The 24,829-nt window shown below is 40.0% G+C and overlaps 1 protein-coding gene across 1 annotated transcript in view; it reads left to right on the plus strand.

The window, feature by feature from the left end:
- Positions 1-7,011: 7,011 nt before the first annotated feature.
- The window catches only part of SHOC2 (SHOC2 leucine rich repeat scaffold protein), a gene marked incomplete at its 5' end in the record, with an annotated part of 38,985 nt that continues 21,167 nt past the window's right edge, over positions 7,012-24,829 (plus strand). Inside the window, 2 exons of the mRNA XM_084264887.1 lie at positions 7,012-7,714; positions 22,423-22,560. Coding sequence (XP_084121013.1) covers positions 7,012-7,714; positions 22,423-22,560 — 841 coding nt within the window. The remainder of the gene's footprint in view (positions 7,715-22,422; positions 22,561-24,829) is intronic.

Raw genomic sequence — 24,829 nt, forward strand, 5'->3', positions numbered from 1 at the left:
GTAAATGGGGGGAAAAAGAGAAAATTCTTCATAAAAACAATGTTGGGAGTGCATGGAATGAATCACAGTCTGTCTATTTTTGTACTTGCTAGGTGAGTTCAAAGGCAGGGCACAAAAGATTATTTGTACCCCTAGGAACTCAAGGCGTAGGTGTCATTCTGTCTGCTGGCATGGAGCCTTTTTGTCATGACAGACCTGGACTTTGGTATGTGACCTGGCATTTGGCGCCATGCAGTACTTCCAGAGAACGGCCAGTCTGGTGGCCTGTGAATGAAAAGATGGATTCAAAAGCCTCACAACAGGCAGTAACGTCCGTGTGCATTTGCTGTGGAAGGACATGGCTGTGTTGGAAGCTGGGGTGGGATGTCCTAAGGAGGTATGTCTGCTTCTGCAGGTACAAAGCGATCAGTTTCCAGACACTTGAAACCAATTAATGTATGTATGTTAACTGCAGCTTTAATTGCACATAGGTTTGTAATTGGGTGCCTGCAGTTACAGATGTGTCTGCAGATTGAAGAAACCACAAGGAAAGCATAAGCAAGCCTTCAGAAATGGCCTAGGTGTTGCCCCCTTGGTCTGATGTTTTTATAGTTGATCCCTTGACCTTCAGGTTTTGCTCGAGTGCCAGACTGGGTTATGCTCAGCTGTTCTGCAGCCGTGGAAAGGGCAAGCAGGCAGGGAAGGGTCTTGGGGACAGTCCTTTGGCTGATGAAGATACATCCTAAAGGGCTTAGAGTGCTCTCAGGGCTCTCCTGGCTGACCCCACCTGGCTTGGGCTGCACGGGCGGGGATGCTGCTGCTGCTACCGACCATCCTGTACTCTGAAATAAAGGAATCCTCTTCCCAAGGAAGAGAAAGTGTCTAGCTGGGGTATTGCAGGAGCGCTGCTCCGGTGGAGGCGGATGAGGCGGTGTTTCTGCTCCGTGGCGGTGCGATGGCTGCCGCCCGTCGCTCTGAGCGAGGTTTTGTGCTCGGAGGAGCCGTGCAACCGCCTGGTGCCTGATTCAGCACTTTGCTCCCAGCTGGGCTGCGGTGGCTGCGGCGGCAGAAGCTGAAATGCACTTACGCAGATGAAAACTCTCTAGGTCAGATGTTTGAAGCTAGTAAATTGTAGGAGAGAATGTGCTTTGTTTGCAAGTGACTCGGTGGCTTAAGTGTTTTGGGTTTTGAAATAAAAGTAGTGACTTTTCCCCCCCCCCCCTTGCATATGTGGCATGGAGAATGGAAAGTTGCAGCTGCTTGGACTAAACATTGCATTTCATGCCTTGCTTATCGATGTGTTTGTGGTGTAGTGGGGTATGAAATGTTTTTGATATATCCCGTGCTGTTCTAAGTAAAAGGTAAATGCTTTGAAAACAGTAGATTTGTCTCTCTGTTGTTTGTTTGTTTGTAAATAGGTGTTGCTGCATTACCAGATAGCATTTGGACCCTGCCTTGTTGTAAAGGGCACTTTGGTCTGACTAATCACAGCATCCTAGATCAGAATTGACATCACAAAACATTTTTTTTTCTTGCTATGTAGTGGAATCACAGTCTGCTTACTCGAGTGTCCAATTCCTTATTTCTTCAATGTGTTTAGTATTTGTAATGATCCTTCTCTGTTATTTGGGTTGCAATGCTCAAGCCGTGGTGTGTGCCCTTTGGGTTAGGTTTAGTAGAAAAGCAGAACAAAGAGGAAAAACATTCCTGTTCCAGTCATTTACATAGTAAGGGGCTTTCCTTTCAAATATAGGCCTGTAGGTTTCCTGCTACATTACAGAAGTAGTTTAATTCTGTTTTATTTGAGCGTAACATTTTAGGCTCTAGTGAAAATAAGGCTTTAGATTTCACATGCTCAGAATACTGGAAATTGTGCCTGTTCCAGTACGCAAAACACACAACAGGATCCAGTAAGTGTTTAAGGGGAGCTGTAAAGTGACCATTTTCTAAGAAGATATGCCAAGATGATGTTCCTTTGGCAGAAAAGACTGAGGCTAGTTAGCCTCATCGCTTGAGATGGAAATATTTCAGCAGTGGGATAGTATTTTATTCCCATTAATGACTTCTTCTTCAAGCCATCTCTGTGAATACACAGGAAACATACTTGCAAGTCACAAGACCCATACTGCACCCTCTGAGAGAGGGACTGCTGGTAAGTCGTGCAGGAATAGCCTCTTCTGGGGGGCATCATCACGGGGCAGATGCCGCAGGACTAGCAGTGAGACCTTGGGCAACAAGGTGAGCTTTGGCCATTCCTTCTGGCTGGTTTCCTCTGGCTCCTGGGGTTTGGTCACCCTGGCACTGGTGCAGCCCTGGTGCCAGTTGCCTGATGCAGCGTTTCATTAGAGAGCTTGCATACAAATGGCTTGCAAGTTTGTTTGTGTAAAATTAAAATTAAAAAATAGGAGTGACCTCCCCTCAATTACAAGCTGTGAAGTAATATCGGCAGCAGATTGTTTCTGGAGCAGCAGTAAAATTGCTCTTCAGTAGTGGCTAGGAGACAGTTAAGTGTTTTACAGCAGCCTTTGAATAGCAGTTGGGTGAAATCCTTTATCTCAAGCCTCATATTGCATTAGATAAGGACCAGGAAGCATCAGTATTTATAATACCAAGTTGCAGGTGATTGGTTTAGTATTATTCCTGGAATCGCACTTCTAAGTTACTGTGTCTTTTATAAAACATTTATTGCATAAATGTATTGGGCTCTGTTGTTCAGAGGAACTGAAATCTCTTGTCAGTTACTTGAAAGTATTAAAAAAAAAATCAGTAAAATATACTGGGTTGATGTGTTGCTCTTTTTCAGGTGGCTTAGGAAGGTGATACAATTTAAGCTGAAGTTGTTGTGTTTCTGGGGTTTTTTCAGTTACAGTTGACAGAAAAAAAACCCAAATACATCTGGGGTGTGTTCACCAGGCATCAGGAGGAAAGAACAAGAACTCTGATGTTGGTTATTTATAGCTTTTAATAATTAATTTACTTTAAAAAAATCGTAATAGGGAAGATACTAGTTTCTTTAACTTCTCTAAAAGTTCTATTTACTTGGCACAGCATATGAATGAGAGAGTTTTACTTGGTTTTCCAAGTTCTTCAGCCCGTAATAGTTAAATGTCTTTATGTCAATTAATATTGACAGGAAGGCGGTTTGGACAGCATTGGAAAATGGAAGTAGTTGGCAGATCTGGCTAATTTCACTGAATTTCCTTTTGCTAAAAATATCTCTAAAAGAAGCTCTCCTTTTGAGATACAATGAATGCTTGTTCGACTGCAGTTTAGAATTGTTGGTGACTCTTGTCTTTTAACCAAAAGGGCTTGAAAAAATATGAATAACCTTTTGAAACATATTCAGCGTGCTGTGTAGTATATGCAATTCTGTCCATGTCCTCCCAGAGTTTACATAGGTGCTTAACTTGATGTGTGCAAGGAACCCCATCAGCTTGAATGATCTGCAGTAGAAAGAGAAGCTCCGTAGAGCTGCTTCTGTGAAGTTGAGAATTTCATTTGTATCTGTGTTGGCAGGATGCAGGAGTTCAGGGCAACTGTGTGTGGTTGAGTTTTGTCTCAAAACCTGGTCATTAATGTATGAAATGGCCAGATTTTAGTCTTGCTGACCGAAAGCATAGACCATCACACACATTCTCATTTGTATTGCATGCTTATATGTTAAAAATAATTTGAGATAAGGTGTGATGGTAGATATTAAAGCTACAAAATAGGGTAAGCTTCGTTTAGTTGTGTAAGGCCTGGGCTGTCTCTGTTACAAGGTCATCACGGGGTACTTACAGGCAGCCTAGGAAGTTGTTCGAGGGAGCCTTCTGCTGTTCGGAATCCCAGCCCTGGTGAGTGGGAGCAGGGAGGTGCTGGTATCTTAGGGGTGTGTCAGACTCTGGAGGGGTGAGGCTGTTCCAGCTGAGGCATTTTCTTCACTGTGCTTTTCCCCAGCCTTGACTTTTGTCTGGAGAACTTCGTTAGAAGTGCTGGTTGTAGTTATTCGAGGCATTAGAGAATTACTTTATTTGGAAACAAAGAGGCTAAGCTTTCTCAAGCTAATTTTAAATACATTTCACAGTCTTGGGCAGTAGTGAAAATCCCTAGTAAAGAGATAAAAATGACCGAGGTGCAGTACATCTGACCATTAGCCTTTTGTCACTCTCAACAGGGAGTATGTTTCCAGGCCTGCCGTGCTGGGAGCTTGTCTGGGCTCTCCCCCTAATAGAAACCCACGGCTGCCTGCAGCTTGCCTGCCCATCACTGCCTCCTAACACCTTTAACGCTGAGGGGAGGTTGCAGTCTCTGGTCATGACCTTTTGTATTGGTCTGAACTTTCTTTTGTGGAGGCGAGATTTTTGTTCCTTACCAGCAAATGAAATGTTGGACTGGCATATTGAATCAGGGACACCCAGTGTTTTAGGTACAGTTACAGTGAGGGCACCTCCCCTCATGGTTTTAAATTTTGGTTTTAGAGGAACAAACTTTCCAGCCATTTGCATGCAGCTCCACAGTAAAATGCTGCATCAGTAATTGCTAATGAAGACAGAGAGATGCATCCAGATTATTTGGAGCGTTGGCACTACTGAGCTGCTTTCAGCAGCTCTAATCTCCAGCCGCCATTCCTTTCTGAGGCGCCTTCAAAACCTGCTTCAGCTGCAGTGCCTGTAAGAAACTAAACCAAATCTCTTGGTGGGACCTAATTTTGATTAAGTTGAAAGCTTATGAGAGCAGCAGCCACCCTGTGAGTATTCTGCACTGTAGGACCTGGATGTGGAGCAGTAGCTGTTCGGCACTGCCACATGGCTGAGTTTTTCTGAGAAACCAACTCTGTTAGTTTTCAATTCTTTGTGTGGCTGTTCATACTGAAACCAAATTGTCAGGCATTTCAGGCTACCACCCTTTAGTCAGCTGGATTTTTGCATTTGGAGTCATTACATTTCTCATTGGTGGAGTTTTACAAGCATGTGGATTATACAGTGCTGAGCACAAGTTTCAAAGTATAATGTAGGTTGGTAATCTTGAGAACAGGTCAGGTGTAATGGATTGTGTAAAAGCTGGGTGGAAACCTTAAGGATGTAGTAAGGAACCAGCTTGTGCTGCTTTGGAGAACTCTGCAATGGAGAAAATGTCAAACTTAAAAGCTGTTGATGCTACTAGCACATAGCCCTAGTCCTTTACCAGCAAAGTTGTCCAGGACACAGCAACTGGAGGCAGTAGGGTTTTTTGATGTTACGGGATTTGTAGCACATGCTTTGTGATACTGCAGCAGTAATGAATGGGGGTAAAGGACTGGAAGCCACCTCATAGGGGAGGTTCTCTTTTGAGCTTTGTTAATAAACGGCTTGATTTGCAACTTAAGGATATGGTTTAGCTTAGGATGGGAATGGTTGGACTTGATGATCTTTTCCAACCTTGTGATTCTGTAAAGTGGCTTGCCCTTCTTACTGTCCTTAAATAGGTTTTCTTTTTTTTTTTTAATGTGAGCAAATATATTGAGCAAAGTGCTCCTGTGTGTTCTCCAAGCACATGTTTGTACTTGAAGGTAAGCGTACACAGCATAGCTGTGCAATTAAAGATAGTTACTTGAGCTTTGCTTAAAAAAAAAAAAAGTGTTTCTAGTACTTGTTGATTGCTTAAGTATGCAAAATATCATTTAATTGATTTTGATTATGAACTTTATGAACTTGTGTAGAAGATGGAGCGCCAGCACAGCTCCTGTGGAGGCTTTAGGAATATTTTAACGTGACTCATGTGGTTGAGGAAGTGAGGTACTCTGAGATACAGGCAAACTTTCTTTTTCAGTGAATGCTGCATAGCAGGGGGAAGTTGATTCCTGGCTACAGGGCGGAGTAATGTGGGGATATGCAATTATTGTTGCTGTTGATCGACCATTTATTTTCTTCCACAAAGATACATTCCAAAACCTCCAGAGTATTCAGATGCAAAGTTCTTAGGCATGTCGTGTTTTGAATTGAAACGTGAAGCAAAGCTGCTTTCTAGGATGCATGATGGTTTTGTAAAAATGTAAGTGGAGCTCTATAGGCTTCAGACATCTGTTCACTTCTCAGGCTGCATTATACTCATTAAGGGGGGAAAAGTTCATGGTACTGTTTAGAGATATGTTATATTCTACTGTCATGAGAAATCACTTCATAATTGTGCTTCTCTTGAAGCATAATATATTATTTCTTCTGAGCTTTCAGTTGACTTTTTGGTAGGTTCATGTTAAAAATCAAATCCCGTGAAGCTGGTGACAGTGTTCTGCTCCATGTTAAAAGCAGACCCACGGTTCCGAGCCGGTCGGGAGATCTCGAGGCAAAGTGTTCAGTTACTACAGCAGGATAGATTTCTTTGTAGATCGAATTGAGGCTCTTTTGTCCTGAAAGAATAAGCCTGTACAGGTTTGTTTGAAGAGGCTGGCACTTAAAATTACGGCAGATCTCTATTGACTGATTGGGCATGGAGGGGAGAGAGAATATTCATGTTGATGACCAGGGTGTTATGCTAAGGACTAGCTAAGACTGAAGATGGTGACTCAGATGCAGTGCTGAAGGCAGTGTTCTGTTTCAGAATTATAATTTTTCTTCCCTTCTGTATATTAATTACTATAGCTCTTCTACCACAGTGGGTCTTCTGAGAAGCATGTGTAGTATTTTTGTCTTAGCTCTGGGTTTTTCATTGACATTTGAAGAGAAGGACAAATCATTAACTTGAGTTAGCAAGCACAGGCTTGATGTAGAAACGTTCAAGATTTAACTGCAAGTTTTATGCTCACACTCACTTCAGCTTCTCTTCTCTCTGTGTTACAGAAATACTAATACGGAGCATTTGACCTTCTAATCTCTACAGCTGAATCTCCTGATACCAGGATTAGGAAAGAGTGCCTTCAGAACCAATATGTAGCAAATGGGTATTATATCTCCGAAGCTCCTCCCTTGGTTCAACACTTGCATGTTTTAAGGATTATTGTCGCCTCAGCAGTGAATTGTTCTTGTGAACTTCAGAAACGGATTTCATGTGGTGCTTGCTAAACGTTGTGTCACCATGAGTAGTAATCTAGGAAAAGAAAAGGACTGTAAAGAGAAGGATCCAAAAGTCCCATCGTCTAAAGAAAGGGAGAAGGAGGCCAAAGCCTCTGGAGGATTTGGGAAAGACAGCAAAGAAAAGGAGCCTAAGACCAAAGGGAAAGATGCCAAAGACGGAAAGAAGGACTCCAGTAGCACGCAGCCTGGGGTAGCTTTTTCAGTGGACAATACGATAAAGAGACCTAATCCAGCCACAGGTACCCGCAAAAAATCCAGCAACGCTGAAGTGATCAAAGAGCTAAATAAATGCCGGGAAGAGAATTCAATGCGCTTGGATCTGTCCAAGAGGTCTATACACATGCTTCCATCAGCTATCAAAGAGCTAACGCAGTTAACAGAACTTTATTTATACAGTAACAAACTGCAGTGCCTACCGGCAGAGGTGGGCTGTCTGGTGAACCTGATGACACTGGCCCTGAGTGAGAACTCACTCACCAGTTTGCCTGACTCTCTTGATAACTTGAAGAAACTGCGCATGCTTGACCTGCGGCATAACAAACTTAGAGAAATCCCTTCGGTGGTGTACAGGCTAAGCTCCCTCGCCACGCTCTACCTACGCTTTAATCGTATAACTACTGTGGAAAAGGATATCAAAAACTTGTCAAAGCTCACCATGCTCAGCATACGGGAGAACAAAATCAAGCAACTACCTGCTGAAATCGGTAAGCAGTTACACCGAGAGTTTAATTCCATGCTTGTGTTCATTCTGCAGGTCAGCTAAGTGTATAGGAACTGCCGCTTCTTCAGGTGCCTTTCTCCATTTCAGACTTCATAAAATTATGCTTGTGTAATGTAATGCGATGTAAGCTTACACTGAGAGTAATCAATAGAATCATGGAATCATAGGAGTTGGAAGGGACCTCGGGAGATCATCGGGTCCAACCCCCCTGCCAAAGCAGCTCCCTAGGACATATTGCACAGATAGGCGTCCAAACGAGTCTTGAATATCTCCAGAGATGGAGACTCCACAATACCTTGGATATATTTTTAAAAAAAAAACAAAACCCCCTTTTTTTTACCTTGTCTTAAACTCAAATGTATCTTGTTTTCATCTTTACAATATGTGAAAGCACAAGGCATCTTCAGAGCCAGATGGTTAAAAAAAAAAAAAAGGGCAAATCTCATTTTAAGATTTCTTCATAAATCATTTATGAACTGTTGCAAGTTATAAACACAATATGGGCAGGTTAGAGGGGTGTGACCATGGTAGTAATACACGGTAGAATGGGTAGCTACATGCTATTACCATGAGGAAGCTGTTGGATGCTGTCATAGTTAATAATGTAAGATAATCATTTGTGAAAGCCTCTACCTTTTTAAAGTAATAAATATATTAATACATGGACTTAATATGAAGTGACCAAATGTTGTAGGCATAGCTGATGATTCTTTTTAATGAATAATTTTTTACAAACATTGTTATGAAAGTTTGAAAGATGGTGAAATAGTATGCAAGTGGCTTATTAATTTAAATAGTTTATTACAAAAATTTTGCTGGAATAGCTGTATATCAAGAACTCTCAAGTTGTTCCTAATAGCTTCTGATTCATGGGAAACGTCTTTTTCACACTGTTCTCAAGCAGTATTTGAACAATGTATGTGCCTCATAAAAGGGAGGTTTTGTCATCAGTGGTGTTTTTATTATGTATCACTAAGCAGAGCTTAGTTCCCTTTAGGGGGAGGGGAAACACATGCAGTTAAACTCCTTCGACTTTCTTCAAGTGTGGGGGAAAATAACTTACTAAAGTCCTTAAACACTGCAAGAAATAATTCCTGTGCCCTGTTTTAGAAGCTGATGTGGGTTTTCTCATGGTAACCTACCCAGTGCTTGCAAGTACGTTAAGTGTTACTGCAGTTGGCCCCTGCACTCACCAGTTCTGCAAAGCTTGGGAAACGCTTGTGAATTCCTAGTAGTTCTTTTCCAAATTAGCTGTGCTCACCTCTTTCTCCTGCACCTTGATGTGTTAGATAGACAAGATAACATGTTCCTGATGGCAAGAACTCCTGGGCATGTCTGAAACTGCAGATCACGTTACCAGCAATGTCCGGTACAGGGAACTTCTGTACATGGTAACAGGAGTGAAGAAACATAGTGAGGCTGTCAGTTGTTGGTCTCTGCCTTTGGTTCCCTGTAGCTGCTTCCAGAATGGATTCTACTGGGAGCCATAGAAACACTTTTTTTGCTAGGAAAAATTAAATGGCTAATGTGGTGTGTTTTCTGATCAATGTGATTTTTTAGTTGGCCTGAGAATCTCATCAATCCCGAGAATTTCCCTTGGGAGAAATAAGGAATTAAAGTTTTGACCTATTTTGACACTTCAGTTGATGTCCAACAGCCTCTTTGAATCTTTTACTAATCAGAGAATCGTACTGGAAACCACGGGGCTGATGTTTGCAAAGAAACCCCCACTGTGCTCTGTGTTTCTACATATGTTGAAGAAATTGTGGCCAATTTAGCTGATTGAGCTCTATTGCAGAGTTATCAGTGCTTTACCTGGGTATCTCTGTGGCTGGGTTATTAAATGTAATCTAGCAAAGAGTCAGCTTCCGAGGTTCAACTGGGGATAGTACTGCATAAATGTAAATTAATACTGGTGTGTGAAGAAAAAAAACTTCTGTGAGGTATTGATACTGCCCTTTAGAAACCTTTGGTAGGTACAGACATTGTTACTGCCTCTGTGGAAAACTAACTGGTTTTGCTTAATTCCCATGGTTAAGTGTACATTAAAGTGTATAACTTCTGCATGTGCTTGTTCACAGTAGTCTTGAAAGAGATCGTGTGTGACAGTTTCATGGAGAAATTTAACAGATACCTATCATGAAGGATGATAGGTGCCTTGCTTCATTTTTTGTATTTTATTTCTTCTTAATTCTTGTCTTGATCCGCGTACATGTTCTCTGTTCTTTATCAAACCCTAGCTTGAGAACATCAACTACTTCTGCCTTTGTATCCAGCAGTTAGTCCTGCCTCTGTTTGTGTTGTGGTAATGCCCGTGTTCCTTGTTACGGGTCAGCACCTCATTGTGGGAGGCATTGCAGAAGCACAAATGTGAGATGACTAGCACCCTTATGAAGACTTCCAAAGGCACAATGCTATGGTCCACAGCATCCTTTTTTAATCAAACTGAATTTCTCTAAGCTGCCTGCAATTGCATCAGCTGAAAAATAAATTAATTAAAGGATTCCTAAGTAAGTAGCACAAATAATTTTTAACTGTCAAGACATACAGAACAGGCATTTGAAACCCTTTTTCCTCAAATAGTAAGACCAGACAAGATAGTTTCACTTTTGTAATTTATTTCACTTTCATGTGTCTTTGTTCTTGTACCAGGATGAAATGTTTCAGTTGGCAACACAGTTAAAAAATGAAACTGTGGAGAAATTTATTTCTTGCTTTCCAGTGGAATTTCTGTTTCTTTAAGTGCTTGTTATTTCTCTACATTTTACATATGCCTTTTAAGTTCCAATGATTTTAATCCCTTGTATGTTTATAATATATTTCCTAAGTAGAATATACTGGCAAACACTCTTGTATTATCAGCCTGTAAGTAACACAGAAATTTTTGTTGCCACAAAGCAGGAAGTAAAATGAAGCTGTTATCTTTTCACAAAGCAATATCATGCCGAGCATTTAAAATTCTTTTTAAAAATACCCCATTGTTCTAAAGCCTAAGGCTCACATATCTGATGGTAACCTACTGTGCTTGTTCGCATTTTTAAAAATTCAAAGCTTATGTAAACCTTTGACTTGTCCAGCAAGGAAGAGTCGTGCAGTAGCTGGCTGCAATGTGTTCATGTTGCTAATCTGGTATGCAACTACCTGGAAAATCCTGGATTTTCTTTGCCCTGTATTTTGGAGGAAAATGTGCTACAAACGACTGCCCTGGACAAAAAGAAAATTAAAACCCCGGAGTTTGAAAGGTGGGATGTTGCTACTGTTCCCTCAAGGAGCCAGTGTTAAGTGTGATGAAATGAAAAGTTGCTGGTGCTAGAGACTCCTGTTGGATTTCCCTACCATTGGACACAGAATACTTGTTTTTTATAATTCTAAAAGGCCTTACAACTTCAGGACTTTGCAGCTTTAAAATAAAGGGTCACCTGATTTGTAGCAATCATTGCATTGTAATTACTTTTCTAGGAATCTTTAGTCTCCAGCCTTATAAAGTTTATTTTCTTTCTGCTCTTATTGAAAGAAATTGAAGGTAGTTCCTGGAGCCTTAAATGCTCTCATATTGGAGGCCCTTCTTTTCTTCTGACACCCAGTATGTCTGGTTAGTTGATTTTAGTGCTGGTGGTGTTCCACTGTTCTTAGATGCACCAGTTTACCTCAATTGCTTACATTTGCTCACCTATTCTCTGTGCAGAGAGAGAGTTGTATCATCTCCCAGTCCATTACTCAGACCAGAATTTCTAGTCTGTCAAAAAGTCTCCACCCTGTCAATATTCTGTGTTGCCTTATGTTTTGAATCTGCTGGGCATGCTTTTTAGTTTGAATATGCCATCCTGGATGACGTTTTTTTGTCTTTGTGCTGGAGAGTGGTTTGGGTTGGAAGGGACTCCAAAGTTCATCTAGTTTCAACCCCCTACCTTTGGTGGGACAGCCTCCACGATACCAGGTTGCCCAATGCCCTGTCCAACCTGGCTTTGAACACTTACGGGAGGGGAGGGGACATCTGCAACTTCTTTGGGCAAGACAACTCTGTCCTTGCATCGATGTTAGACTTACCATACAAATGCTCTTGGGACCACCGAAGGCACCTACACTCTTTGTCTTCTCTGTTCTTATTGTCTGCAGGGGGTCAATCTGTGATCCTGTTAGAAACACACTCTTAACACTACCAAATGTCATCCAGTTTCCATTATTTTTAGTTACCTGTTTCTTCTAATGCCTCTACCTTGCTAGAAAACCCTTACTTTCCAAGTCATAGCTGAAGACATGAATTCTTAAAGAGTCTTGGAAAGGTAATCTTCATCTAAGCTGATAGGTTACTTAGTCCTGTTCCATTCATAGTGAGTTGTGGTCAATTCCTAGGCTATCCTCACATCATCTACTAGTCAACTGAGTCTCCTAGTTATTTTCTGCATGCTACTACATCAGACATCTTCATGGAGTCTAGGTTGACTAGATCTTCCATATTTTTGTAGAAAACTGTTAACTGTATGCCAAACCTATTTAACATTTTATTGATAATTTTCAAATCACTTTGTCTCTCTCTTCATACCTTTTACTTTCATACCTTCTGTTAATATATTCTGCAAATTTTGTTGGTCTGCATAGCCTGTAGGTTACTGTGAGGTCATCTGAACCCTCCCCTTTTTATTTCACTTACCTTAAATTTTGAATTGTTAGTCTCCAATCCTGTGGTAGTGTTCCTTGTTCGATAGATGGTGTGGAAACTATACTATTGGTCATGTAATTTAAAAATAAGTTTCTATAAATGTTCATCTAAAACATCTACCACTTGCTGTGCAAGCATACAGTGTTGATACTTATTAGATAATAAATTCATTTTAGAGAACCTGAAACTAGCTCTAAAACATTTCTTAAAAGCACTTTCTGAGTGAAGATAAAACACTTAATGTTGTTAGCAAGGCACATAGTCGATCAGATTTTTAAGTGGTCCTGGAAAAGGGCTTGAAAACAACTGACCTGTCAGGTGAGTATTGTCTTGAGGAAAACCTAGAAGAGGTGAAGAAGCTACCAGCCCTGAGCTGCTGGAAAGTAAGCTAGAGTTCGACTCTATTTTGGGCTTTAAACTGGCTTTAGTAGTTAAACAACACAAACTTAAATGAGGTGACTACAGTGGGGGGAAAAGTTGCTTTGCACTTAAAATAAATGTCTTAGTGAGAAAGAGGAAGTGTTATTACCTATCATCTCTAAACAGATGTATGTGTTTCTGGTCTTTTTTTTCCCTTCAGAACCACAATACCTCCCATTCCCTTGCATCCAGCTGCCTTATGATAAATAGGATGATGACAATAGCATTTATTGTCTTTTTGATATTCAGAAGGCTTCTTGGTTTTTGAATAGTAGTTTACCCAACTGAAGTACCTATGCAAACCAACAAAAAATGAAGAAAATGTTATCTGTACTTTCAACAAAGATGGTATTTTAGTAATTTGGCAAATTAAGACTCTAGGTACCTAGCAAATGATTGCACCTAGTAATTTATTGGGAGTTCTTTTAACACTTTTCCAGCAACTTGTACATTGCTTCTACATTATTGAAATTACTTTAATAGATTGCATAGTAAGCTGCAGTCTTGATATGCATTGCTGTGTTTTCAAATATAAATAGATTTGTTTGAATAAGATCTAAAATTACTCAAAAAGGCAATTTAACTGAAAACATATTCCGAAGTTTGTTGTTGGGGTTTTCTTAATCCATTTTCTGTGTGTTTAGCCAGAAACTCTGTTTAAGAGTAGCTGAATTAGGGGGAGTTTTCATGAAGCGTTTGTGCCTATGCGTAACAGCTTCATGATGCTGAAAGGGGTAGTATCTATCTGCTCCTCACAGCTTCCTAGCCGGGCTGTTCCTTGGTGAGCTGATTTATCACTAGTACTAACAGGAAAATATTAATGGTTTTGCTAATTTTGTTGTCTGTTACTTCAGTTAGTTGAAATCAGTGAAGTTTCAGCTAAGACTGGAACTGGAGTAGGAGGAGTGGGAGAGCATCAACTGGAGCAGGGAGAGCAGGACTACTGCTTTTACCCACACTGAGCTGTTAAATCAGCTTGGCTTCTTGCTGCTTGCTTGTGAAACCTCACAGGTAGGACAGCTCATGTTGTATAAAAGCCTATGAAGTACACTGCACATGGTTGGAAGAAGGGTGGATTCCTGTCTGCAGAAAGCTACTGGAAACACATCAGATTATATTTTCAGAATCCTTCTTTATTCCTTTCCCTCCCCGCTTTCCATGTTTTGTTTCACAAAACCCTGTGTAGCTTATTGGAGTCCTGGTAGCATCATCTCAGCCCCACCCTCCTGAAGCGACTACTTGTTATGTTTTCATTTATAGTGGTATGAATTAATTGATGCCATTGTTTGATGGCAGAGCTACTCCATGTTGTGCTTTGTGAACCTAGTCTTACTTATAAATTGCCTCCGACCTGACAGTGGTGATAAATTGTCAGAGTGCATCTTGCCCAGTGCCCTGCTTCTCACTGTAGCCCTAAGCAAACATCTGCATATGAACAGGGTAAGTGCATACATGAGGCTTAATCTGACTCCTTTCCCAGATCCAGCTCTTTTCATATCAGGGGTTTCCTGAGTCTGGTACAGCTTGTCTCTTCAGTAATTCTCAGCAGACTTGGTTTTCTTTCCTTTAAACTCCTGTAAACACTTTGCAACCATAGCAAGGTCCACAAGCTTGCTGTGAATGTTGTTCTTGAGATGAACTCAAGGTCTCACATACAGAGGTCATCAGTGGTCACCCTTATCTCCTTGCCACTGGCGATTTGCATACCATTCCTTCGGATTTTGATTCTGAATGCTGATGGGTTGTTTGAAGTCTGTCTCTTCATATGTGAAGTTAGATATGGGTCTCTGGTCCCCCATATTGCTTTACATTTTATATACCTAATTTCTTCTGTCATTTTGTTGCCCTGGCAGTTATCCTCGTGAAGTTTCTCTGCAGTTTCTCTCCCTGCCCTTGTCCTTACTGACAGGAATAATTTAGTATCAATCAGCAAACGTCTACTACTGCTCAGCCTTAGAGTGAAAAATCACTGTTATGCATATGTTGAATATATATACATACCAAGTGCAAAACCAGAATATACCTGATCACTTGGCTGTTGAATCTCTGGTGGCATTCATGTAATAAAACCTTAATGGAAGGGTTTCAGTGTGGAAGCTTTTCCAAAACACAGTCTGCAGGGATGATTGTGGAAATGGGTTTGCAAGGTGGACTCCAGCTTCATCGCCATATCTGGTAAATTGGCCATTCCAGTCAGATGAAAAACTTGAAGATTAGAATGGAAGAATGTGAACGTTTTGAGTCAGACAGTCAGCATGGGAAGGATGAAAACCAGAGGAACTGTCTTGGGATGAGGCCAAGCAAATGCTTCAGCTTGCAGGCTGTTACTTAAGCAAGCCTTTTGCATTTCTTGTAGGAGAGGTTTATTGCATTCCTCCATGTTGTGTTGAAGGAACTGTTTTGCACAAGTGAGTTGTTTTTTCAAAGGCAAGGTTGCACCTTCTAGCAACTTTGGATATTTTTATCTTCATAGTACACACAGCTCAAATAGGAATAATATTGTCAACACGGTTGAAATTACATTTGCATAATTTCTGCAGGTTTCTTAAGAGTCCAAATATTGTGTTTTCTGTCTGTGAATGCAACTCTTATTATATGGAGAATCTGGTCAGGGCTGTTCAGCAAGGGAAATATTTTTAGATTGCAATTCAAGGAATCTGCCTACACCAGACTTGGAATGTCTCTGAGGCTCTCTTCAGTTCTTCCCTTCCCCCAGCTACCCAATACTTAGATCATTTGTGGTTTCTTCACTATTTTGAAACTCTTTTTCATAACACTTGCACCTGTTTGGTTTTCAGTAGCACAGACAGCAACCCAGATGTGTGCAGCTGCATAAGTTCGTGTCTACTCACTCCATGCTACATATAGTGGCTCCTTATTAAATGACTTGCGAGGTGCAAAACTTCAGTGGTGCTCTGAATTTCATTTCCCTTTTTATTTTTATTTTTTAGCACACCTGACAATACAGAGAAATACTTGTTTACATTATTTGTATCTAAGAACTTTCTGTTTCAGCAGTTTGAAGAAAGCCAAGTTGTACTCCTGGGCTTAGTTGACACGTTCATTTCTGCAAACACAATGGTTGAGAATATTTTTATATTTTTGTATTCTAACGTGATGAAAGCATTAAGTTCTGAACAGAAGTGGAACAAATATGTGTGTGCTGCTGCCTAAAAGTCAGAGAAAATGACTGCTTATTTGACGCAGATCTGGCAGCTTTCTTGGGCTGCAGTAAGGGTGAAGAACTTGATGTTGTCCAGCTTCAGCTTTGGTGTGTCTACATTCTGATTCCTGTGAAAACTCTTGTGGGGATGCAGTTTGGTCAGCTTGTCAGATTCCCCTTGATTGTGTTTTCTTCAGACAGGTTTTAGGATACTGATTAAGTAGTCTTGCCTTTTTGATCTACTTGCAGAGAGTGTATTGGGATGCTGCTCCAAGTGTAATGCCAGTAAATGCTGCCAGCTTGTTAGAAGACCAGCTTTTTTCTTCTTTTAATTTTTTTTCTATTATATATATCAATGCTGCAATTATTTTAACTGTTTGAATACTTCTCTAAGTGCTGAGCTGCTTCCCTTAGGCAGCCCTTGCTACAGCAGCTGGGTGGGTGGTTAGCCTTTAGTATTTGAGAGCAGGCATCCTTGTTCCACGCTCACAATGGACAGGATCCAAGACGTGACCCCGAGTTCAGCTTCACCACAGCCCCCCCAGTGCAGAGCTGTTTCCTCACCAGCTGGTGTGAGGCTGTACAAAGTTCGTTCTTTCTAGGTGCAAGGCTTTGCCTTTTTCTTGGCACTATGGGGTTCCTGTTGGTTTATTCTATGGCCCATCTCAAATTCTGCTTTGAGCCCTCGCTGAGACTTTCTTCTGCGTGTTTCCCATGTTTAAAATGTTGTTTGAACACGTTTTTAATTTTATTTATATTTGTTTCTGTCAGTTACAGACAATAAATAGTGTTCTACTGCTACAACTTGTTGAAGCTTGTTTCAGACCAGATTTTGAATGCTTCTTTTCAGTTGAGCTTAGCTTCTGTGTTTTTGAGTGGTTCCCACAACTAGATCCTGCTGTGCATTCTGCAAATTCAGAATATTTTATTGACCTTATTACTTATATGAATATTTTAGCTTTGGTACACAAGTCACTTGTGACCATATTAATATTGCTTGCTTTCTACTCAGTAACTCTTCTGTGTAACTTAGAGCTATGCAGTAATAATTCAAAATAGCTCAGACTGCTTAATTGTTCTTTTGGGCAGTTGGTAACACACAGCGAGCAGTGCAGGCTGGCTGTTCCACTGATGCACTCACATCTCAGGGAGAGTAAAATTGTTCTGATTTTAGAAAAAAAAAATAATTCAGGAGATTTATCCCAAAGACCTGGGTAGACAAACTAAACTCTTTTGTGTGTGTGTGTGTGTATGTGTGTGTGAGCAGAGAACCTACTGAGAGATGAATAGTTACCAAAGTTATAGGAACTGTTTGTAACTTGTTCCCAGCATTGCTGATTTGGGATAATTATTCTTTACAAACTAGCTTACAACCAGCGTTCTGACACACCAGCCTGAAGTCCCACTAATATTTGCATTCTTCTCTTCCTTGTACTTTCCATAAGAGCCTTGATCCTCCTGCTGTGTCATCTGGCCCAGGATTTATCATGTTGTGAAGGATTTCATAATTTTCAATCTGCTTAAGCATGGGCAGGCACAGAGTTAATCCAGTGGAAAACAGATATTACAAATCGTGTTTGCTGTTTGAGAGTGGTGCCCACCAAGTGAATTAGTGGTAGGAGACGCTGAAGCCTGGAGATGCTGAAGCCTATTCCTACTGACCTATACTTTCTCCCTACCTGACTTACTTTGTGTGTACTTTTTATGGTTGTGTGGGTTTTTGGTTGGTGTTTTTCTGTCTTTTTTTTTTTTTTTTAATGAAGCTGTATTTTGTTTTTTAAATGGCCAAGAAGAATTTTCAGAGTTATGTAAGTCTGGGCATGTAACTTGGTCCTCCTGTCATAACAGGCTTTCAAGGTTAGCCATGTAATGGGACTATAATTCTGCCTCATTATGCAGAAAATATTAGTCATTTCTTAATGCTGGGGTTTTTCAGCAGGTATATTTAGCTTTGTCATACTATAACATTTAGTCTCAGTGCATGTGAGAACAACAGTGAGGTGATTGCTCACCCCACTTTTTTTTTAAGGATTGTTGAGATGTATGTTCAGCTGTATTTTTAGTAATGTTTTTAACTGGAAGGTGGTTGGGAATCTTCACAAACTATTTTATCTGGAAAATGTGTGTGACTTGTCTGAATTTTTTATCTTGCAGAACCTTTTAAAATACAAATTTTGAAACACTACATAATAGAGTGTAACTAACTGTTTTGCAAAGATTATTTATAAACTGCTCTATGTATTTGATATATGGGCATTACTTCTACTTCAAAATCTTTTGTCAAGCTGTCTAGTACGTGCAGTTTCTGTCTGCTTTCTTGGCAGACTTTAGAGCTTCAGTTGTTGGGGTTTTTTTTCTGCTTTGCAATTAAAGAACAATATAGTATTAAAAAACCCTCTAAAATAAAACTGCCCCAAGCCCCAGCACCTTCCTAGTTTATTTTATAATTGTCTTGAAGATACTTGTCCCCTCAATGCAGTTGCACATAATTGAGAGAGAATCCTGTATCCATTACTGTGAGCTTAAGATTTGTCTATTTTGGACGTTATTTGTAGCAAAAAGAGTTAGTTCATTTTACCTGTGATTAGTATTTCCCTTAAAGCAGTGTTTGCTTTAAGGGAAATTACTCCAGAGATTTTTTGGGTGTTCAGACAGCCCAGTGGTGAAGTGATGGTGGAGATGTCCACATGATGAGCAGGGATGGGTTTTTCTTTGTAAGCAGTTTTCTGGGTGAGGCTGATTTTGAGCTGGGGTGTTTCTGTTAAATTGGTTAAGATACAAGCATATTTCAGCAAAATTTATATATTGCACCAGAAAAGAGCAAATGTTGATTTTTGATTTTTTTTGTTAGTATGAATAAGACCATGAGCTCCTCACTCATTACCTGTTTTCCTTTTTGTACAAATCTTTCTTTTAGGGAAACCTTTTCTTTGCCCTCCATATGCTGCTTAACCTGGCCATGAAAAGCCACCAGATTTCAATTCTATCTTGAAACTTATTTTCACCTTTTATTTTTTCTTTGAGAAGCATTTCTTTCTACACAGCTGCCACTGTTCAGACAACAAGAAGGACAATTTCAATTGCTGAAACAAGCGGGCTTTACATCGGCTCCTAGGAACAGCCTTGTGCAGATGGCCTTTGGTTTGGCCTCTTTGTTCTTGCAGATCATTATTTGTTGTATTGATTGTTTATGCCATGTGTTTATCCTGGCATAATATTTGAAAGAGCTGCTGTTGTGCAGCAGTGCAGGGGACAGTGCACCCATTCACTGGGCAGAGCACTGCTGTCGGTAGGCCGGTGAAAGAGCTGCCCCTGTTCTGTAGGTGCTGGCCTGGCAGCAGCGTGCTCTCCGTGCCCAGAGTGGGTCTGGTCCTACGTACTGGGATGTTTTGGTCGTGTCGGTCACGTTAACTGTAGTGTGGCTGGTGCTCAGACCTCCATGAACACAGAGAGCCTTTCATACAGGAAAATGCTCAGAGTTTAAAGAGAAGACAGGGCAGATGGTGCTCATCGGCCACAGGGCACAACTAGCACTAATTTGGAAAGGCCTGGACCCCTGTATTTTCTTATCCTTCCTTTTTCCCCATACATATTCTTCCCAAACCACATTGATTCCTCCCTGCCCCCTTCCCTAAAGATCCCATACCAGCTCTTAACCATCCCAAGCTGCTCTTCCCTGCACCCCATAGTAGGTATTCACACCTGATCTACAGTAATGGCCCTCATTCTGTGAGGTGCTCTGGAGAGCCTTTCCATGTACTTCCTGTGATGGTTCTCTCACTGGCCATGGGGCTGACAGCTCTCCTGGGACAGTCCAATGAATATTTGGGCTCTCCCATCCACTGCTGGGCCTCCATGCACCTTTGCATGTGGAAATGCCCCTTCACCATATGACCTATGCATTTTTCACCTTGCTAAGGACATTGATGTAAGAATTGTTTCCATATGTTATGGAGAACAACAGGAGAAATGTACCTTGAGTGCTTTTTGTTGACTCACATGCTCTCTGTGTCGAGTCTCAGTACTACATGGTGAAGTACTGAAAGAATTTTGGTGCCAAAAGCACTTTACCTCCCCTCTCCTTTTGCCCTTAGTGGTAAAAAGAAATTATATCAATTCATAAGCATTATTGCATCCAAGACTGAGATTCCTTACTGAGTAATGTGAACTAAAAACTCAATAATGTATCTCTTGAAATTGCTTTCCTTAAGCCTTTAAGATAGGGCTTTAACTTTCACTTGATTTCTGCTCTAAAGCCTAAAATTTATTGGGCAGTCCTCAATCTGTTTTAACACCCTAATTTTTTTATTAAATGTTTGCCAGTGTTGCTTTTAAAAATAATGCCAGCATCTTTCATGGAGCAGTATTAAGTATGGCTATCCAAATGAAGCCAGCATTAGCTTGCCCTTAGCTGGCTAAATAAACATGGGCATCTCTCTTCTTTTTTTTCTTCCCCCAGAATTAGCTAGTGAGATTCTTGTTTCAGACACGTAGCTTGCTGTTGTCAAAGTTTTCAGCAGGTGCAAAAATGAAGTACAGCAAATGTTGCTGCAAAACCCCAAGTCTTTCTTCGACTTCAGCATATGTAGAGTGGGAAGAGTCAAGTAAATGAGAAATCAGTGTGATGAAATAAAATTTATGCCACATTTCAAACTTGACATCATTGGTTTAGGTCTGAAGTGAAAACAAATGAAAACAGCAATTGAAGTGAAAACTACTGCCCCAAAGTGCATGAAGGTTCTTGAGTTACCTCAGTGAAGATTTGTGGGGTTCTTTTTTCATTTGTTTGTTTAAAGGGAGAGATTTTGAAGTCATCTTCAAGGTTTTTTTCCTCCTTCTATTGCCTTCTACACTTTGCCCACTTGTTTTCATGAATAGCAGAAAGACATTCCTACCACAGAACGTTAACTCTTGCTCCAGTTTTTTTCTTAAATTTGTTTTCTTCTGCATATTATTGGTATTGAAATGTGTTTTATGAAGGGCTGGATGCAGCATGTTTGACTGTTGACTGATTGTCTGGAATACTTCAAAAATGACTTAAGAGAAGGGGCACACACACAGTGATGCAGGAGCTGCTTAAGCATGATCTTCACATTTCTATCTGCCTTGTTTCTAGAAAAACATCCCAATTGGGGTTAACAAATGCAGGACATAAGTTACACATTAATAATATTGAGAACAACACAATAATGTAGCTTTTGGGGTTGGCTTTTTTCTCCTGGCCTTTCAGAACTGTTTTGTGATATATGTAGTAAGAATTGTGGCTACATGACACCTGCAACTCAATACAGAGTCAGAATTCATAAATATTTTACAATTTATTACATCACCATTTGTGATTATCTGCTGATCTCATGGGTAGTCAGTCTACACGTCAGAACTTGCCCAAGCTAGTCCTGCAGACCTGTAGGAAAATCCTTAAAGGAATGTGTCAAACAAAACAACACTGAAGCTTAAAAATAGACATTTGCTCCTCAAAAGGAATTTGCTACTCTTCCAAATTTGTTAATTCACTGAGTCATGCTCTTATACACAAATACAGTGACCTCATCTTTACTGGATAGAACTGTTCAACGTAGTTGCGTGAATTACACCTTCATCAGATGCAAAAAACATGAATGCATACACCTGTATTCATGCACACACATGTAATTGTTTTTTAAATCCAACAAGTTATTGCTCAGAATACAGTATATTTGGCATTAAATAGGAGAAACTATGCAGACTTGTGCCTAGCTGAACTGTTAAATTAGTGTGTAAATGTGAGGAACGAACTAGTTCAGAGTAAAGCAGCTCTAAGCAAGTTCAATCTTTTTTAAGGCTTAACAGTTAAGCCTTTTATTTCAAACTTATTTGCTGTAGCTCTCCTTGTGTGTATAAAATATAATACTCTGTGTAAATAGATTTACAGTTTACTTATATGTTGCCTTTTTTTGGTGATGACTAAAAATTATTAAAAATAGCACTTGACTGCTGGTGGATTGTCTACGTTGGCAGCCAAATAATTTTGATGTCACTTAATTGTCAATAATTTTGTGTCTGAAAGTAAGTAATGGTATAAAAACAGATCTCAAGTTCTGAAAACTCAATACAGTGCACTTTTACTCTGTGATGTTTTAAACTTAGGGACGGCCTGAAACAAGTGTGAGGTGTTTGTATTCAACAGCTTGAACTGTTAGAAGAAAATCAATAAATAAATAAGATTTCTTCTGAGAATCTGTAAAAGCTTTATCTGTGTTTTTCAAAACCTGTGTTGATCAGGTTTTTAGATCTGACAGATGAAATTATGATCCTGTAATGTCCTATTTCATATTTCTAACATTACGGTAGCAATAGCTTTTTTTCAGATCATCCCAAAATCAGATTGTATTGATCTCTGTGTGGACATCATTGTCTAGAGCTATACATTAAAGAACTTGATGTTTTTGGTTTTCTTGTGTGCTTTTAGGTGAGTTGTGTAACCTCATAACGCTGGATGTAGCGCACAATCAGCTTGAACATCTTCCAGAAGAGATTGGAAGCTGCACGCAGATCACCAACCTTGACTTGCAGCACAATGAGCTCTTGGACCTGCCAGAAACCATAGGTATGTAAAGAGTCTGGAGAAGGGAAAATAAATCACTCTTTCAAAATGTTCAGCAAGAGGAACAAATTTAAGAATGAGTATTTGGTTGGTGACTGGAGAATGACTGATGTTCAGCTCAGGGCAACTTCACGCTCCAGATCAAAAGCAAGGGGAGTGTGTATTACCTTACATGTAGTTTCTGGCTTGCTGAATTACATTATTAAATCTAGCTGTGCTGCAGAGTGTGGTGTCATCTCAGAATAAGAGCTATAATGAAGGGGAAAAAAAAAGACTTTTTCAATTTAAGGTGTTTTGTGGTTATGAATAAATATCTTACAGCTTGTTTGTACATTCTGTAATGAAACTGACCATATAAAGGAATAAAAGGCTAAAAGATGCTTAGCTGAAGTGTAATACTTTAGCAGACATTTTTAATTTACATCCTTGGCTAAAGACAAATAGAACTAAAAAGATAAATGTTTTAAATTTATTCTGTGTATTTAATGCTTTTTCATAGAACAATTAAAAAAAAAAAAGAAGCCCTTCCAAGTCCACAAAGTCCATGTTGTAATAAAATACAGAGAATTTGCAACTTAGGTTGGGAATAAGACTGAAATAAACGCTGTCCTAGTTGGTTTCAGAATCTCATATAGGATGAAACAACAAAATATGACTTTTCCTAGTTAATTAAATCAGTTTTAAACAGATGGCAGAGAAAGATGCATGCTGTGATTTAAAAAGACAAAAAACAAGGCCATGGTGATTTTGAGCTCTTATTTGTCATCAGAGCATGCTTGGAAGAATGAGCGTTATCACTTAATATTTCTATTGAACATTTTGTTAATGTGCTTTAACATGTGGTAAAAGGAATGAGCAGGAGAGTGAGGAACCACTTAACAACCCTCCAGCTTTTCTTAGAGCAGTACATTGTTGAGTCTGGAGCTACTGTGGCTTTTATGTTTAGAAAGTTTGACCTGGACAGAGTTTACATTGATGAAGTATCTACTGGAACTAAACTTCCTTCCTGGACTGATGATATTTTTAAAACTCTGGAGATCCCGTTTCATCTGGAATTTGAATATAACTTACACAGTTCATAAGCACAGCTATTTTTATAGCTGTTTTGTAAAACTTATTGAAAGTGGTTTTAAATAAGATTTACATATAATGTACTTGTCATATTTAGGAAGTGAATTATCTGGATAAAGTACTAATTATGAGAAAAATTCTCTAAGCAAATGTTAGATTTCCATTGTCAGGGCTTTTACACCACTGTTGTACTGTTCTGCACAAGAATCAACTACGATTTACTGGGTTGTTTAGGGACTGACAGCCACTGAACCCTTGGAGGACCACAAAAATCTTACTTACAATATGCTGCAAGACTGTGCTTACAAGGAAAGGCCTTTGTGTAGGAGAGGCACAGAGTTACTTATGCAGTTAAGTCATTTGAGGTAGATATGAAATTGCTGACTATGCAATCAAGATAGTTTGGACTTACAATAACTTTCTGAAGAAATAGGTAAGCTGAGGTGGTTGGTATTGTGTCAGGTTCATACCTGGTTCGACTGGATTTCTGCCTCTTTGGTTTGTTTTTCCATTGCATTGTCTCTATAGTTTTTTGAAGTTACTTATTTTTAAATGTATATAGCTGTCTCTCTGCATGTTTATCTGAGCTGAACATCAGTGCTATATATCTTAACAAACCACTTATAATGGCTCAGGTTTTGCTCCAGTGGAAACTATCTGACCAACCTGTAGCAACAGGGCTTTTCTGTCTAGACTAATAACTTAAAATCAGAAATTGGTGTTTGTGCCACATATAGTTCACAAACAGCCAGACTTTAAAACTGAAGGGAAAACCTTTAAACTCCAGCTTAAATGATAATGATCAACCTACATTTATACATGTTACAGAAAAGGCAGCCGTAGCCAGTTCAGCAACATTGGCTCTGTTTCTTAGTCATTGCAGTTTTGGTTCAACATTAAAGCAAGTTGTGGCTTGATTTGCAGATTACAGCTTGCTTTGTGGTCAGGATTGTTCAGCAAGAGGCTCTGAGTACAGAGAAAAACCCAGCGAGTAGATGGCGCGTGGCTGCCTGGCATGTGTCGCTTGGCGCGGCTGCGGGACGGTTCTTCCAGCCTCTCCATCTCTCGCTCCGGTTCCTGCCTCTTCTACCTGGTGTTTGGCACAACTGGCTTTTCTGGCTACATTTGCACACTGCCAGGTTTCAGGATGCTAACATGCAGCTCTGGTAATGTTTCCCCAGTTCAGTCAGACTGGGCTGGG

This window comes from Gallinula chloropus (assembly GCF_964237585.1).
Source record: "Gallinula chloropus genome assembly, chromosome: 5".
NCBI classification, from domain to species: Eukaryota; Metazoa; Chordata; class Aves; order Gruiformes; family Rallidae; genus Gallinula; species Gallinula chloropus.